Source organism: Tiliqua scincoides, chromosome 1, assembly GCF_035046505.1.
Source record: "Tiliqua scincoides isolate rTilSci1 chromosome 1, rTilSci1.hap2, whole genome shotgun sequence".
Taxonomy (NCBI): Eukaryota; Metazoa; Chordata; class Lepidosauria; order Squamata; family Scincidae; genus Tiliqua; species Tiliqua scincoides.
Genome location: NC_089821.1, coordinates 134,627,458 through 134,645,425, shown reverse-complemented (window position 1 = coordinate 134,645,425; position 17,968 = coordinate 134,627,458). Strand labels below are relative to the sequence as shown.

Here is a 17,968-nt window from a genome sequence, read left to right as displayed (position 1 = left end):
CAAGATGAATTTTTGTTTTGTTTTGTTTTGGTTTGAATTAAGGGGGGATCTTCATGATCCCGTTCACCCTAGTAAGGGGGGGATCTTCATGTCAGTTTATGATCCCGTTCACCCTAGTAAGGGGGGGATCTTCATGTCAGTTTATGATCCCGTTCACCCTAGTAAGGGGCGGATCTTCATGTCAGTTTATGATCCCGTTCACCCTAGTAAGGGGAGGATCTTCATGTCAGTTTATGATCCCGTCCACCCTAGTAAGGGGCAGATCTTTATGTAAGTAAGTCCCATTGTGCTTGTTCCCAGGAAAGTTTGCACAGGATTACAGCCTTCAAACTCCCCACTCAGCATCCCCCCCATCGCTCATTCACCCTCTCACTGCCCCATTTCCTTCACGTCCCCCCCCATCACGGCAAAAGCAAGCAATTGAGTGCAGCTGCTCTGTCCTCCCAAGCTTAGAGCACAATCCTGTGCGTGTCTCCTCAGAAGTAAGTCCCATTGTGCTTACTCCCAGGAAAGTGTGCACAGGATTACAGCCTTCAAGCTCCCCACTCAGCATCCCCCCCTTTTTGAAATCCTCTGTACAGTATGTATGCCTTTAAAGAGCACTTAATAAGCACTTTGTAAACCAACTTTGACTTTGTTCTGACTCTTCTTGCCCATAGGAACGCATTAATTAAATTTCAATGCATTCCTATGGGAAAACGCGCTTTGCAAAACAAAAAACTCGCATAATGAAAGGACTCGCGGAACGGATTAATTTCGTTATGCAAGGCACCACTGTATTCTGTTCTTCTTGTGTATGTCAGTCAACCACAAGAACAGTTTGCACTCCTTTACTCATCATTACTGCATTGATGCTTTCTCCTTAGCAGATGCATTCTCTGAGAGATGTGTTCTGCGGAAGGTAGTTTCTGTTTAAAGTTTTGTCTTTCCATTCCATAGAGTTCTTCTCTTTCCTTTGAGTTCTTCTCTAAGTCTCAAGAGTTCAAAACTGTCTGAAATCTCCAGAGAATGAAAGTTTATGGAAAGTTCCAAATTTTTCTTTCTCAGGGGTTCTGGAGTGGGACAGTCTTCCAAGCCCTTCAGCTATGTTTTCTAAAATTAAATGGGTGGAAAAACCAGGGGTCCTCTTTCTTGAGGTGCTTTTGAACACCACACCATTGTATGAATAATTCAATCTAGTAGGCTTACCTAATTTCTATTTGGGTGTTTTTCCTTACAATGTTACCAGAGTGGTATCTGTCCTTTTTACATGGTAGTTTTCAGTCAGGGGTCTTGCTTTTTGACTCTGGGGTTCATCTGGGAGCTGACAGGAAGTCTCTCTCTCTCTCTCTCTCTCTCTCTCTCTCTCTCTCTCTCTCTCTCTCTCTCTTCTCTGTGGCATGTATTTCTGTTGATGGCCCTGCCTCGTTACCAGAAGAAGTTATTCTTAGGAGTCAAAGACCCTGGAACTTCTAAAAAATGTATAGTAAATCTATTTTTGTTCTATGAATTGAAGCAAGTATCGTAGATACTCACCTGTAAGACAAGAAATTTCTGCCAATAAACCAAGTGTAAATCTCTCGCCTTATCTGCAGGTCACTTGGGTCAAGACTGTTCAGGCACATCTCGGTAGCCAAGAGAAGCCTTTGCACCCTCGTTCCATTTTGCAAATGTTTGGCAGAGGTCTGAAAATATAGTAAAAGATCATGATATATTTTTATTCATTAACCTTTAAATTCTGGTCTTCATAAACTTTTTGTAAAACCTATCAGAGCAAGTGCACTATAAACAATGTACCAGTAGAACCATTAATCAAATTCTTGGTGTCTGGTGTGCTAAGCCAGAGGCTCAACATATAACGTACAACTTATAACACATAACTGGGAATGTGCAATTCAATTCACAGTGGAGAGGCAAACAACAAGGAATGAGTGTGAGCAAGCACAGCCGCACATAGCTGCAACCTGATTTACTCAGAACTGTATCCATTGCTTTCCACGGGTGTTATTCTTGAGTAATGGTGCTCTGAATTATAGCCTCAGACTTCATTTCAGATGGAAATGAGGATTATATCCTGGTGTATTAAAAATCAGACTTCTGCTAAACATTTACAAAATGGAACGACGGTGCAAAAGGGTCAGATGTGATCCTGCCGAAGAGAACAAGGCTTGCTTGATTTAAATGGAAGTGTTGAGCACTGTCTACTTTTTTCTCAGGAGGAGTGAAAAGGTTAACTTTGGTTGCAGCTTGCAACGTCCGTTGCACTGGAGATTAACTGCCCTGTAATTATCTCTGCATTGTCCTCTTGTTCTCTTCTGGACTTCTCCTGGCTTTTGGAATGTGCCTGAACAGCCCTGACTCCTGAGTGACTTGCAGATAAGGCGAGGAGATGATTTACACTTTATTTATTGGCAGAGATTTCTTGCCTTATAGGTTAGTATCGACAGTAGATACTTTTTGGGAAAATTCGTTGTTCTTCTTCCAAACGTTTGAAGTGTATTGCATTAAGTCTTTATTTCAATCTTCTTCTCTTGTGGATAGGTATATGCCTGGGGCTATAACAACTGTGGCCAAGTTGGTTCGGGATCTACAGCAAATCAGCCAACTCCTCGCAAGGTTTCTAACTGTTTACAGACTAAAGTGGTGGTCAGCATTGCATGTGGTCAGACCTCTTCCATAGCTGTAGTAGACAATGGAGAGGTAAGCATTCTGTAGCCCACCTGCATTTTGGATCTGTTTTCCATCAAAAAATAGTTACATGCTGTTCTTAGAAGATGCACCAGAACCCCCTGTCAAACTGACTGCTCTAGCTGTGATAAACCAGACATCTATTGGCTGTTCATTGCAGATGGCTGATGTTCACAAACAAAAAAAGTATATGTTCTGGCACAATTATTCTCTCTTTAGTTTCTCGAATTTATTTCTGGAAATGATACTGGAGCATCTATGGGAGCAAAGCTTATTTGTGATGCAAAACATAAGTGAAATTTATGGTCTGAGGCTTCAGTAATGATCAAGTGAAAACATTTGGAAAGAGTTCTTCAAGACTTAAATCTCAAGGTCCAGCGGTTGAAAATGGGAAGCAACATTAGTGTTGCTAACTTTGAAGCTGCGGGAAGCTAAACATATTTGCCAGCTGTCAGTATCCTATTCAGCCAGAGTTTGATTAGAAGGATAAAAGGAATAACTTAATGCAGATTTTATCCTATGTAGGTACTAAGACTGGCCGTGGTAGGGGGGAGTGAGGGGACATCACACTTCCTGGGGAAAGTGCATTGTCTGATAGTGATATTGCCATTATAAAGCACATCTGGAAAATGAATATGAATCGGGTCATAGAAGGTCTGCTGGATCAGTCCAAAGACCCATTTAGTCCTGAAGGTTGTTCCCAGTGAGGCTTGCAACAATAGCCAACCAGATGCCTCTGGGTAGTTCACAAGCAAGAGGTGAAGGCACCCACCTCCCTCTGTTGCTTCCCTGTAGCTGATATTCAGACGCATATATCCTCTGAACCTACAAATAGCATGTAGCCATTTATGACTAGTAGTTGTAGATAGGCTTCTGGGAATTTATCTAATCCGCTCTTAGAGGCATCTAAACCAGCATTCCTCAAACTTCAAGAGAGCTTTACGTCTTCAGTAAATCCTTGCGGGGGAGAGGCTAGGGCAGCGAAGCGATTCCCAGGATTGCTTTGCTAAGGGGGGGGGCGAGGGGGTGCTTTGTACTTACGTTTAACTAGATAGCACTGCTGGAGTCTGCAGGAGGTGCGGGGAGCCCTGCGCAGCCCTCCGCAGCGCTCCCCGAGACTTGCAATGTTCAGAAAAAGCGGGTGCAAAGCATTTATGTTTTGCAGGAGGTGCTTTTTCTGAACATTCCAAGCCTCTGGGAGGGCTGCGCAAGGCTGAGTCATGACCCACCAGTTTGAGAACCACTGATCTAACCATGGCTAGTGGCCATTGCCTCGACATGTAGTAGCAAATTCCACACATTAGTTTTATGTTGGGTGAAGTAATTTCAACTCTTGACAGTCTTTTTCAGCACATATCACTTGCTTCTAGTGTTGTGGGAAAGTAAAATTCTCTCTCCACACTGTGCAAAATTCTACAAACTTCTGTCTCACTCGCCCCTGAGTTTGTCTATTTTTTTAAATGGAAAAACCCCCCACATGTGTGAAGCTTTCCTCATAAGGACAATCATGCAGCCAACTGTTTTGGTTGCTCTCCTCTGTACCTTTTCCAGTTCTGCAATTTTACCTTTGGAGAGGTGGTGATTGTACCAGCAAGCAGTATTTCAAATGTAGCTATATATGTCTGTGTCTTGACAAAATAAAGGGCCACAGAGGCACAGAAGATCTCTCTTCTGAAATGTAAGTACAAACACAAGAAATGTGCATGGAGGTGGAAGACATGGTGAAAGTCTGATTTAGGGTTATGTGCTGTCTTGCATCTGCCTCCCCCGGTGTACTTTCAGCTTCTTGAAGTTTTGCTAGTTCATCAGCTTCCATTCTCACTGCTCAGTTGTGTAAAACCAGATTATGCTGCTTTTTTTTTTTTAAATCAAGGTTTATGGCTGGGGTTATAACGGCAATGGCCAGCTAGGTCTGGGAAATAATGGCAATCAGTTGACTCCATGCCGAGTGGCAGCACTCCAGGGTGTGTGCATAATGCAGGTGAGTGTAAAGATTATTTGGTTTACTGTTACCCTTGACCAACAAGCAACAGTTATGAGCTTCCAATATAATCCTAGTCTGCAAATGCTTGGGCTAGATCAGGTCCTGACAGATGGTAGCTTATTGATGACTGTTGGGGATTATTGTTTCTTGCCTTGTGTGTTAATTGAGTTTGTAAGTGGTCTTTGGCACTCTTGCAGGGGCCAAAATACAAGGTTGAAATATCCCTAGTCTGGTTGATATCCCTATCAATAAGAGAGGCAGCAGTGCCCAGCTCAGTCACAGTAGCTCAAGGAGAACAGAGCCCCTGTCTTCCTCCTGCTTAACCTAAAACACAGTAATTTGTTCACCTTAAAAGTTCTGACTTTGGGACCTAGACAGGGCCTAGGAGAGGGGGGTAAAGGGGGTAATTTGCACCTGGGGCCAGGGTCGGAAAGGGGGCCCAGGAGCCAAAGGAGGGGGCCCAGAAAGTTCCTGGGATCTGACATTTTCCTGTCTCATCTGAACTCGCTGCCAGTGCATGATGCTGGGGCACAACCATGTGCATGCCGTGTTAACTGCTGCTGCAAGCCATACACATTGGGCTCAGGAATGCATCCATGACCCTTCTTAACACAATGTCAAATCTGGGAAGAAACTAACCTGCCTCAGTAGCTCTTTGGCTTGCGGATCCCATAACCATGAAGGAGTATATAGGATCTCGGGGACCCAGCTGCAGGGCTACAGCTGCAGCAGAAGTTCATTTTGGTCCATTCTAGTGTGAGCCTAAATACCATGATGCTAATTTTCTGCAATGGATTTTATATATTTCAAAGATTTTAGAGAGACTTAGGAGTGCGTTTGGTTTTACATATTTATCTAGCTGCCAGTGTTGCATGGTTGGGTAGACCTGGGCTCTGCATCAAGAAGCCTAGTAGACCTGGGCTCCAAAGACTATTGTGGCTGTTAGCACCCCCCCTGCCCTATTTTGCCTCCTCCATTCTGTCTGCCCCCATTGTCCCCCTTTGGGAAGGGGCCCAAAAGAAACTTCATACCCCCCAATAAAATTCCTCTCATAGGCCCTGGGCCCAGAAGCAATTTTCCCTCAAATGGGTCTGCACCACTGCATGATGGCTTGGCACCATTTTCAGACATGGAGTGTTGACGTCAAATGTCATCGCTGTATTTCCAGGAATGCCAAGCTCCAAGCTGCATAGAGCTTGGCTTCCCAGGGCTTTGAGCTGCACACAGCTTAAAGGGAACAGTGCCTGGCAGGTGACAGCAGAGCTATAAATCACACACACATAAGGCACATTTACAGAGAGAAAAAGGATGTAAAAACTTGAATCCAAAACCTTTCAGTAGTACGTAATCCTGGAAGAACTGAATATCGTGATCCTGTCAGCCAGTGGGAAGCATTTCCAGTTTCAATCCAAGATTAAAAAATTAATGAAAAATTCAGATACTGGTATGAAACATTTAAAACAAAAACAATTTTTTCTGTAAGTATTCAACTGAGAAACTGCTGACAACACACTGAATCCTGAAATTAAGGGGGGGGAAAATCTCCTTTCAAAGAGGGTTTTTAAAAATAGTTCTGTTATTACCACCTTCAAAATACATAGTACTTTACCTTCTGTTTGTAATTTCTGCCATCCAAATTGCCAATACTGCTGCCACCTCATCTCTAATTAGCTAGGATAGGCGCTGATCAGGAGAACAAGTTATGTTTTCCAGCCACTTGTCTGCATTCTCAGCCAGAACAAAGTCCATAACAAAACTGGGTCATATCCACAATCCCTGTTCCTAAAGAGGAGAAAAAAAGAAAAGAATGTGAATGACTTACAGCCCAATCCTGAGCTGCCCATTGTGCCGGGACTGCTGCGGCACCAAAACTTTCATCCCCTTCCCCTGGGTAAGGCAAGTAGCCCCACAATGGGGCTACTTGATTCTGGGCCAGCCCTTGGACTGCCGTAGAATCAAGAGCCTCCGTGTTGGGCTGGCAGCCCAACTCAGAGGCTCTGGATGCGGAGAAGCAGAGCTCCTCTGGTTCTGCCTCCTCCCTGCCCTCTTCCTGCCTCTCCCCACCCCAGAACGCCTCCTCCCCATGCCCTCACTTACCTCTCTGCTGTCCCATGCGGTTTGGGCAACTGTGGAGCTGTGGTAGCAGTGGTGGAGAAGTAAGATTTATCCAGAGTAGGCCCCAATGTGGGCTGCAACCTTTGTTCAGTGAGTTTTGCTTAATAGTAAGAAATATTTTTGTGTATTTTCGATTTCAACGTGTCTAGATTATTCAGGGTAGAATAAAATAATACAGGCCGACACACATTTTGCTTCCTTAAATGTTACACCAATTCCTGGGTATATTTGGGGTGCTGATTCCAAAAATGGCATCCGTTTTGCCCTATCACGTCTAGTTTTGGAGATATAGTATAGCCTCTTTAGTGGACGGTTCAAGCTGCTTCCTCATGAGGAAGCCGACACCATGGCTTCCTCATAAGGAAGCTGCTTGAACCATTCACTAATGAGGCTATACTATATCTCCAAAACTAGACGTGATAGGGCAAAATGGATGCCATTTTTGGAATCCAAATTCATATAAACCACCATAAAGTTTGGGAAAACTTTTCTGACCCTCAATTTTGTAGGCCTGTGTAATCTGTAAACAAACATCACAAAGGATCCAGCAGCAAATATTTAGTGGCTCACGGAGCTAAGAGAAAAAGTAGTAGTTGCATATATTAATTACATACTGATACTTTACAGGCAAAAAACCTTCATAGTTTATATACAGATTTCTCAGTTGCTGAATATAAAACCATTAACAAAGCTTTTATTCCAGGTGTGGAATTTTTCTTGCCTTCATTTCTATCCTGGAGTGAAATGTTATGATGTACATGTGTCTCTTTCATTGTAAACTTACTTGCAGATTGTCTGTGGATATGCACACACGCTCGCACTAACAGATGAAGGCTTGCTTTATGCCTGGGGTGCCAACACTTATGGGCAGCTGGGGACTGGCAACAAAAGCAATCAGCTAAGCCCAGTACAGATCATGATGGAAAAGGAGAGGTAACTGTTGCTGCAACTAATTTTTGGGGAGCTGGTCTTATTCATGACACTCGGAAGAGATGAATGTGCATGTTCTTCTCTCCCTTTGAAAGAGGAAGATGCCCTGTAGAAATTAACTCAAAAGGTACTGAAAGCAGAGTTTAAATGTCTTCTGGCTTTCCTGGTTCCCTCTCAGCCCTTGTCATGTCTTTGGCAGAATATTATGGGCATTTTCTTTTCTTTACAGCTCTGTAGCTTTCCTTTAGTAGAGCCTCCAATCAGCATGCCTCTGCTCTTTTTTCCCCTTTCTTACTAGGTCTTTTGACTTGCTTTTCCCTCTGTCCTCCCTACAGAAAGAAAGATGGGGGGGGGGAGAATAAAACTCCTTAAAGAAGTCACTTCTTCATTCCAGGTTTGCAAACAAAGTAGACATGGTAAAAGGGCAGACCCAGCTGCTGCCTTTTGGCACTGGGAGCAAATGATAAATGCTCCCTCACGCACTGTAGCTTGGGGTAACTATCCATGCCATTGCCCTCCATTCTGACTGCTTCTGGATAAGGACAGCTCCCCTGCTATGCTTTGGATGTAATATTTACCTTTCAGGATTGTTGGAGGATTACAAGAAGATAATAGTTGTAAAGCACATTGAACATTCAAGTGATGATTGTTTTGATTATATACTTTTCTCAACTTGCACATTTGTCCTCATGCAAATGCTGCTGGCCTGAAATGGGGCAGGGGTGGAGTTGGGGTTCTGTAGGATTGGAAATTAAGAGACAGAGTTCATTGGGTTTGTAACCAGGAACATTTGTAACATTTCTTTGCAATCAGGAAATATTGCTGGTAGCAGATGGCAGGTTGCAGATTTGTTGGCATAGGGAATTAAGTTCAGACAAAGTGCAGCCATTGACACAGTTGATCCAAGTCCAATTCCTCCCCGTTGCTTTGACAGTGGAGAGAACTTCATTCCATTATGTTCCTAAAGGGGGGCTGCTTTTGGAATGTTCAAAGAGTAATTGGAAGAATCAGTTGGTCAACCAGGGAGAGAGTTACTGGGTCCTGGGGAGGAGGAGGAGGTTTGTTGCTGTCAAGGAAGGGTTTTTAAAATTACTTTCCTATGTACCTACCTTTTCTGATCTTCTTTTTGCCTTTCTCCTAGTTCCTTGTTTTAGTTGGCACAATAAATATTGTTTTATGTTTCAACTGCTCAGACTGTTTACCATTTTTTCCTGGTCAGACCGGCTAGGTCTTTCTCTCTCTAGTGCAGTGACAAATTCCTGCTGGGGCTTAGGAATTTTTGTAACAGTCCTCCTATCCACACCTAAAGAGACAGAGTTCAAACACATTCTTAACCCAAGCCAAGCCCCCCCATCCCTTAGTGCATTGGTTCCCAAACTGAGCTGTGGCTCCCCAGGGAGCCATGGAAACTAGCCAGGGGAGCTGTGGAATCTTCACAAAAAACCTACCCACCCTATACAGTGTACAGGATTATAGCCCTATTGGGGAGCTGTGGCCAATGGCCCAAGGGAGCCACCAATACAGAATGTTTTGGAACCACTCAGGGTGACCAGATGTCATAACTACAAAAGAGGACAAGGCACCCCAAAGTGAAGGACATTGAAGAAAAATGGACATGATAAAATAAAAGCTAAAAACACTGATATATTGATTTCATGTGGTTATTTTAAACACTATATTACTTATTATTAAATTTAAAACTACATTACATATAATTTATTACATAAAATTTATTAATTACAAGAACGTTATGTGCTGCCTGCAAGGGCTGCTTACAGGGAAAAGGAGGACATTCAAGTCCATTTCCAGGACACAAAGCTAAAAAAGAGGACATGTCCTAGAAAAAAGAGGACATCTGGTCACCCTGGGAATCAACTGCCAGTGAAAGCTCCGAGGACAAATTATTCTTGAATGAAAGTTGAATAAATTAGCTTTCATCCACCCATGTACAATTTGGGGGGAAAAGAAGCATTCACCCCTCCTTGCAGATTTGTGTGTGTGGGATATTATGTTGAGAGAAAATACAGATAATGTAAAAAAATATACAGAATAACCATAAAATTTTGGGAGGAGGCAGGGAGGAACAAGCTTGCGTTGGGGAAAACCAGGAGAGAATTTGTGTGTGAAAGGCTGTGTGTTCAGTTCTGTCACAAAACAAATTTGGGAGCATATGCTCAGAGGCACCATGATCATTCCACTGGCAGTCCTAGAGGGGGTTAAACGGGGCAATGACGTCACCGCAATTACTTCCGGGTCAGGTGTGGGGGAGGGCGGAGAAGGGGGGCAAAACAGGGTGTGGGTGGCCAAAAACTAGGGGTTGCCCCGAGCGCAGGGACCCCCAGGAACACCTCTGGATCATTCTCACACAATTTACTCTTGGTCTCTATTTTGAATCTGGTTTCATCCTGCCTCTCCTTCCCCCAATCCTGCACAAGTTTGTGGACCTCAGAACTCTGGCAGACACTGTGAGACAGGAGCCTATTCACCATGAAAGTTCCCTTTTTTTCCATGATCTGTACAAGAAATAGAGCATCTAATTATTTGTGTAGGGATATCTGTAGATGGTACATTGTAGATATCTGGTGTCGGCAACTGACTTGTGATTCTTTCCTTCCAGGATTGTAGAGATTGCTGCTTGCCACTCTACTCATACTTCTGCTGCTAAGACACAGAGTGGCCAGGTGTATATGTGGGGTCAGTGCCGGGGGCAATCGGTGGTTCTTCCTCACGTCACCCACTTTTCTTGCACCGATGATGTGTTTGCTTGCTTTTCCACTCCTGCAGTGATGTGGCGTCTCCTCTCAGTAGGTGAGAAAAATTTAGTGCAAAATAATAAGACCAGATTTCTAGTTCTTGTGGCTGTAGCACATTCTTACAACAAGCTGTTTACCAAAGGATAAAAAAAAAATAGAACGCTGAGTGAGGATCCCAGGTGCCAGAATGACACAGTTCAGTTTGTTCCTATTGTTGCTTTTGCCATCATGTATTTGCCTTTTACTATATTGTTCATGTTCATAAAATCCAAATGTTTGACATGGATATACATTAGAACAGTTGTTACTGAGAGTTGTGTCTTAGCCTAGAAAGCTGTTCCTGACTCTAATCCAGTGGTATTCAAACTGGGGCATCATGACGCCCCAGCCTGAGGGCCCTGGTCCCTTTCCCCTTAAGGGGCGGAGGCAGCGGCGCAATCCCCAGGATTGCGCTGCTCAGGGGGGCTGCAGGGGCTTGGGTACACTTGCCCAAGCCTCCTGCAGCCTCCCGGGGGTGCAGGGAGCCCTGCGTGACCTTCGGGCAGGGCTCCCCAGGTCAAGGAAAGTGAAAGCGGGCTGATTGTGGAGCATGGAAGTGGAGCATGATCGCTGCACTTTCCCTTCTGATGGGACTGCAGGGACTTGGGTGCACCCTGCAGTCCCTGCAGCAGCCGTCTCTGCTTGCAGGGAGCCGGGCGCAAGCACCTACAGGGCTCCCCAGGTCAGGGAAAGTGAGAGCAAAACCAGAAGCGGAGTGTGATCTCTCCACTCTCACTTTCCCGGAGCTGGGGACTGGCAACAAAAGCAATCAGCTAAGCCCAGTACAGATCATGATGGAAAAGGAGAGGTAACTGTTGCTGCAACTAATTCTTGGGGAGCTGGTCTTATTCATGACACTCGGAAGAGATGAATGTGCATGTTCTTCTCTCCCTTTGAAAGAGGAAGAAGCCCTGTAGAAATTAACTCAAAAGGTACTGAAAGCAGAGCCCCTGCATCCCCCTGAGCAATCCTGGGGATGCTTCTTCCCTGCCCCTGCTGCCTCCCTGCCAAGACTTACTGCAGATTTCAAACTCCCTGAGAGTTTGAAAACTGAAGCTCTAATCTAACCTGAGCTATACTCTCAGGCTGCAGTCCTAAGCACACTTACCTGGAAGTAAGCTCCATTGAATAAAATTTACTTGGAACTTACTTCTGAGTAAACATGCATAGGATTGTAGATGGTTCATCTTCCAGGGGGATATACCAATAATAAATTGTGTTTTGCATATTGAGAAATGCATTATATAAATCCTGCTGCTGCTATGTTTACTTCCCTTGAAGCATTTGGTGTAAAACTGTAGCACCTCTCTCCTCCCATTATATACATATTTCAATCATTTATTTGCCTTTCAGTTTGTTGGGCACAAGCTAAATTCAGGGGTGCTGCTGTAGAGCATTATTATTTTTAAGAGGATGGTGTTTAATCTTTGCAGAACATGAGGACTTCTTAACAGTGGCAGAGTCTCTGAAGAGAGAGTTCGATAATCCTGAAACGTCGGATCTAAAATTTAGAGTAGATGGCAAATTCATTTATGTACATAAAGCTGTTTTGAAAATCAGGTAATCTTTGTATCTAATAGCCTGTGGATGAGTCTTCACCTAACATTTAGAGCATCATATTAACTTGGTTAGTCAGTTTTATTCTCTTAAAACTGTTGCCCCTTTCCCTCTCTGCCTAGCTCTATCTTTCTTCGTCAGTATACCACATGGTGTCTGCTGTCCACTGCTACCAAATAGAGTTATATTTTTAACTTTGCAGCTTATGGCAGTTAACTAATGAGTCAATTACAAATTTAGTAAGATGGAGAGAATAGAAAATTACTGTCTTAAAATATAAAAATGTTTCCCAGGTTGTCTTTTTGCAATTATTCAGTTATCTATACCCCACTTTTTCCCTCAAGAGAAGAGATACCTAAGGTGACATGCTATGTTAAAAGAAATTACACACACTGTAAAACAAAAACCATCACCAAAACAAAAAAACAGTCCATATTTGTGGGTGCAGAATGGAACAAAGGAGTCTAGGTGCTTCCAGAAAGCCAGGAAAGATGGAGTCAGCCTCAACTAGGGAGGAAAGGAGTTTTTCCAATCATGGAGAGGATTGACTCTCTTGTATCACTGCCAGGCAAACTTTAGATAGTGAAGGCGCCCACAAGGACAGGTCTTTTTGTATAGGGCAGTGGTTCTCAAACTTCCCGGGAGCTTTACTCCCAGGATAAGTCTTTGTGTGGGCAGGGATGGGGCAGCAAAGCAATCCCCAGGATCATGCCCCTGCGGGGGAAGGGGGGCCTTTTTAAAACTAAGCATACATGCTCTCGGAGTCTGAAGGGTGTGTGGAGCCCTGCGGAGCGCTTGCAGGGTTCCACATGGCTTCTAAATAGTGAACGTCGCAAGCGTGATGATACCAGAAATTCCACTTCTGGCTTAGTTGGCACACCCCCGAGAGCACGTATGTTTAGTTTAAAAATAGCTCCCCTTCCCCTGCAGGGGCGGGATCCTAGGGATCGCTTCATTGCTTCACCCTGCCCCCGCCTCTTAAAGGGAACAGGGCATCGTTACATGAACTGATGTGTCGCAACCCACCAGTTTGAGTACCACTGGTATGGGGGAGGTAGGCCTCCATGTAATCTGACTCCAAGTTGCAAAGGAATTTAAAGGTGAACAACAGCACCTTGAATTGCACCCAGAAACAGACTGACGTCTAGCGCCCTTGAGTCATATTGCCTGACCCTTGTCACTACACATGCAGCTACATTTGCACTAGTTGTAGTTTCTGGAGAGCCATCAAGGGCAACCTTGTGTCAGCTGCTGATCAGACCCCAGCATAGATCTATACAGCAGGGTGGCCAGAGCTTTCAGCTCATTGAAAGGGCTCCAGATAATCAGTTTCATCTAGGAAACATGGAGTTGGGATGCCACCACTTGAGGTATGAGACTGACCAGTAATGATTCCAGTACTGTGGGCTCCAGGGAGAACTATTTAAGACAATGGCTAGTTTAAGCAAGCTGATATCGCCCCCCCCTAACAGAGATGAATTTATAGCCATCCCTTGATGAACTTCCTGTGGTTTTGTTGTATATTTGGAGGGAAGTAGTTTGAATGTAGCATTCCCAAATATTTCATGCTTTCTTGTTCCAGATGTGAGCATTTTCGCACTATGTTCCAGTCATATTGGAATGAAGACATGAAAGAGGTGATAGAAATAGACCAATTTTCCTATCCAGTATATCGTGCCTTTCTTGAGTACCTGTATACAGACAGTGTTGATCTGCCACCTGAAGATGCTATAGGTAGGCCGGGGCCTTTGGTCAAATTAAATGGTGTGTCCTGGAGAATTAATTCTTCTCGGAGAAGGGGAACAGGGAGTAGAAGTATGGTCAGATTCTCAGTGGCAGTCTGCTCTGGGGATAGTTAAGCCTTTTATAATCGTATGTCATAGTTGTAAATGTTTAAGGTTTACTTACTGTGTCTCACAAGCTAGTTTGGAAAGAAGAACAAGGCACACTGCAAATACCTTAGCAGGTCTTGGTGCTACTGATGTCTTATTAATCCTTTCAGTCCAGTGGTCTCTGGTGAATTTGACTTTAGTTGACAGGAGTAGATCAGTTTGCTTCATTCTGATACATTGTTTAAAATGTTTTTGCTAGAAAAATGTCAATTGGAATTTGCTAGAAAAATGTCAGTTTGACTGCAAGGGAAAAAATCTTACACTACAACACCATGATTTTGCTGAATTTCCATGCCAATATATTAAGACACGGCATCTTTATGCCAATCAAAACCGCTCCTATGTAGAGTGCTTTTGGAAAACAAACAAAAATACCATTATCTTGGAAGAAAACCCTACTATACATCCATATGTATGAGTATATTGTAGCCTTTAGTCTTGCAGGTCAGCTTCATACATAACATGATTAGTGTAACAATCTTCACTTTGGTGTTACAAGAGCAGACAAATGGAGAATTTTATTGTGAGATCTTTTTTAGGGCTTCTGGATTTGGCTACGTCATATTGTGAAAACAGATTGAAAAAACTGTGTCAACATCTCATCAAAAGAGGGATCACTGTGGAGAATGCGTTCTCCTTGCTCTCTGCAGCAGTCCGCTATGATGCAGAGGTAAACTAGAGCTTAAACCTGTTCACTGAAGATTAGGGAGTAGCATTGTATTTTATTTTTCCTTAAGGATGCTTTTAGGAACAGTAAAAATCTCCTCCTTCATGGATAAAAGAATTCTTTCATTGGAAGTACTTGCACAATCTGAACATTTGGGTATAAATGATGTAGATGATGGAAAAAACATCAAATGGAGAAGATTTTGACTAGGCTACTGGCATTGTGCCAAGTTCTCATCTCTTGTTTCCCCTGCACATAATTATAAGCTAGATATAATGACCGTTGAATGCTAATATACTTATTTTTCATGAACATTGCTTATGTCTTATGATGAAAAGGAAAATGACGGTGGCTCTTGGATTGTTCTAAATGAAGCACAATCAGCAGTGGCGTAGCTAAGCCATTTGTTACCTGGTGCAAAGATTTTGTAGCCCCTCCCCCGCAATCACATCAAATTTGATTAATTAAATTGAGTCTCTTTATTTGTTAAAGTGATTTAGAAATGTTCGTTAATATTTTGAAAAAGCAAGCACTTGTTGGAATTGGGCCATAAGTTCTATGAATTGAAATGAAGTTGTGTTTATTTATTTATTTATTTAATTGCCTATTTAATTTTGTATCCCACTTTTCTCCTAAGGGTCATCCAAAGTGGCTTACAACAATAAAAATATATATGCGAATAAAACTGCAAAATGCAGTGTTAAAAAGCAGCAATCAATCAGTGGTATAATGGATGAACACACAAGCACATAAAATATAATAATTAATAAATAATCAAAGCATCAATAAAACCAGCAGGTGTCAGGTGCTAAAGACTAAAATCAGAGGGCCTGCTGATTTTAGAAATAGAATAGAAATAGAAATGTTCTTTGTGCTCTAAAAAAGCACAAAGAACAAAGGCTTCTAAAAAAGGAGGAAACAGAAGGGGCTCTCTTTCATACCACCACCACTTCTATAAGTGACCACAAATCTAAAAGGCATATGTAATTTAGAACCCAATCCTATGACTGTCTACTTAGAAATAAGTCCCATTGTGTTCAATGAGGCTTACTTCTAGGAAAGTGCATATAGGACTCCCTGAGCAGTGACAAGCATTGCCCGCCAGCCTCAGCCCCCTGCTCGCTCCCAGCTGTTGCCATTTGGAGCCAGCCTGGGCACAGCAGAGCCAGGGGCCACCACCTCCACCCCAGTGCCGGTGCGCGTACCCTTTGCCCCAGTGCACCACAGCGTAGCCCCTTCATGGCGCACAGAAGACGGTAAGCACTGCGCATCCGCTGCTGCCACCACAGGGGGAGGGCATCTGGCTGACAAGGGCACCCTTTGCTCACATACCCCTGCTCGAGCACGCCCCCTCCCCACTCATGCCCAGAGCCTGGCCAGGGTGCCTAAGAGACTCATATGGCGGCTGGCAGGGGCCTGAGAGGAGTGTACATGTTGCCTCCGTGCAGTCCAGACGAGGCACTCAGGGGAGCCTTCTTCCTCCATTCCTCCTCCTCGCTGCTGCCGCCACCCCATGTGGCGCTGAGTCCCGCAGTTCCCCAGCCTGGGCAGGGTGGTTGCGCTGAGGAAGGACCTCCCTGTCTGGGCCAGACACATACTCCCCGGACAGCCCTCCCCGCCATCCCCTGCCACAGCTGTCAGGCTGTGGCCAGGGAGAGCTACCTACCCCAGACGCACTGCTGCTGGTGATGGTCCCTGGTGTTGGCACTGCCCAACTCACTACACCCATCTGAGGGTGACTCCTGACCCTGAGGAGCAAGCAGATGAATCAGCATCCTATGGCACCACCTTGGACCAGCACCTGGCTAGGGTGAAGGTCATGCCCCCATGGAGATTCTGCTGCTACTGCCACCACAACTGCCAGGCTTGTGTGCAGCAATGTCAGCGAGCGACTGTTCCCCCCCCCCCGTGTACCAGCAAGGCTACCGCAGGCCAAAGTCATGTGTAGGTGTTGCCCCCTAAGCCTGTAGCCTGCTGCATCTGCTACCCCTTGCACTCCTTAGCCACTGACAACCAGTAGCTACACCACTGACAGTATATAATGATGTCCTGGAGAATGAACAAAGAATAAGAAAATAGGGTTGCCAGGATGAATAATGTATGAGTAGAAGGGCTAATTCTTGAACCTCTGGTCTCTGATACCTTAACTGTATTTATGACCCCCAGCCCTTCAGAGTGCCATTGCAGAACAGGGCTTCCTGGTACCTAGCCCAGCACTAATGTCATTGCTGGGACAGAAAATGCTTGTACTGATTGAGATGAGACTAGCAGAGAGGGAAGTGTAAATGGAGAGGCAAGAGTTTGTTATGGGTGGGTAAGGGTGGAAACAAAAACAGGAGAAGGAAAGGATGGATGAGAGCAATCTGGAGGCAGATGCAGAGTGTGAACAGAGAGATATGCCTGGGGACAGGGGAAGAAGAGAGCTGGCAAGCAGTAGTGTGGAGGCTATGGAAAAGGAGAGCAAGAAGAGGAGGATACTGGGACATACGGGGAGGCAGGTGGAAAAAGCTAAATGGTACAAGGCTCCAAATGAAAGAAATGGGAACACCTGAAGCAAACTGGAGGCTCCAAAGCCCTTCTCAAGGGGTCTTAAGCTTCTGCAGGCCCCGGCCCCTGTACCAGCTTGGGTTCCCCACCTGGATCTCAATTGCCAAGGGTGAGTGACTGACCCCCAGGAGAGGCATTCTTAGGGGTTGATTCTTGGGCCCCAGGCCAGGGTTAGTCCAAGCCAAGGCAGAGAAGTTGAAACTCTGATTTTTGTGACTTGATAAGCAGCATACTAGCACATCCCCATCTCCATATACCTCAGGAGTATTGGACCTTGCCATGCCCCTCCCCTTTTGGACCAAGGGATTAAAGTACCCTCATAGAATATTACCTAAAACAAACCTTTTCATGTAGACTTTGTGTCTTTTTTTGCAAGGTGTGTTTTAATGCAGGTGTATCTGTCTTGGAGAATTTAACAACTATTTGACAAATTTAGCAATTTTCATACTATGAGATGGTGACAACTTGGTGTTTATTTTACAGGAGACCATGAGTGGTGCTTGATCTCTAAAATATGGCTTTGTTTTCCTTTGGAATTCTGAATTAACAAAACTAGTTTCATACTTAGACATTCATTTGCTGTATTTTTCTCTTATAACTTGGAATAAAATAATTTGTAATACAAGTTTGCTGTAGTTTTATTTACTGCTCAACTTGTTAAATATTTAACATTGGTCTCTAAACTGTGCATCAAATAGAATCTGAAGTTAAACATTGTCCCATAATCACTTGGTGTCATAAAGTAAACTTTATAATATGGCTTTGTGGAAAAAATGCAACTCCACCAATGGAACTTAGCCATACTTGCACATATGTG

The 17,968-nt window shown here is 44.1% G+C and overlaps 1 protein-coding gene across 8 annotated transcripts in view; it reads left to right on the top strand.

Annotated features, from left to right (window-relative positions):
• The window catches only part of RCBTB1 (RCC1 and BTB domain containing protein 1), a 38,831-nt gene that overhangs the window by 19,609 nt on the left and 1,254 nt on the right, over positions 1-17,968 (top strand). For 7 of the 8 annotated variants that reach the window (XM_066634013.1, XM_066633601.1, XM_066633431.1 and 4 more), the window contains 7 exons: positions 2,521-2,679; positions 4,541-4,648; positions 7,557-7,699; positions 10,314-10,504; positions 11,922-12,048; positions 13,628-13,779; positions 14,477-14,607. In XM_066634013.1, the coding sequence (XP_066490110.1) occupies positions 4,643-4,648; positions 7,557-7,699; positions 10,314-10,504; positions 11,922-12,048; positions 13,628-13,779; positions 14,477-14,607 (750 nt within the window). In that variant the 5' untranslated portion in view covers positions 2,521-2,679; positions 4,541-4,642. Of the gene's footprint in view, positions 1-2,520; positions 2,680-4,540; positions 4,649-7,556; positions 7,700-10,313; positions 10,505-11,921; positions 12,049-13,627; positions 13,780-14,476; positions 14,608-17,634; positions 17,757-17,968 lie in introns of those variants that run through there. The other variant, XM_066633518.1, reaches the window with a different exon arrangement.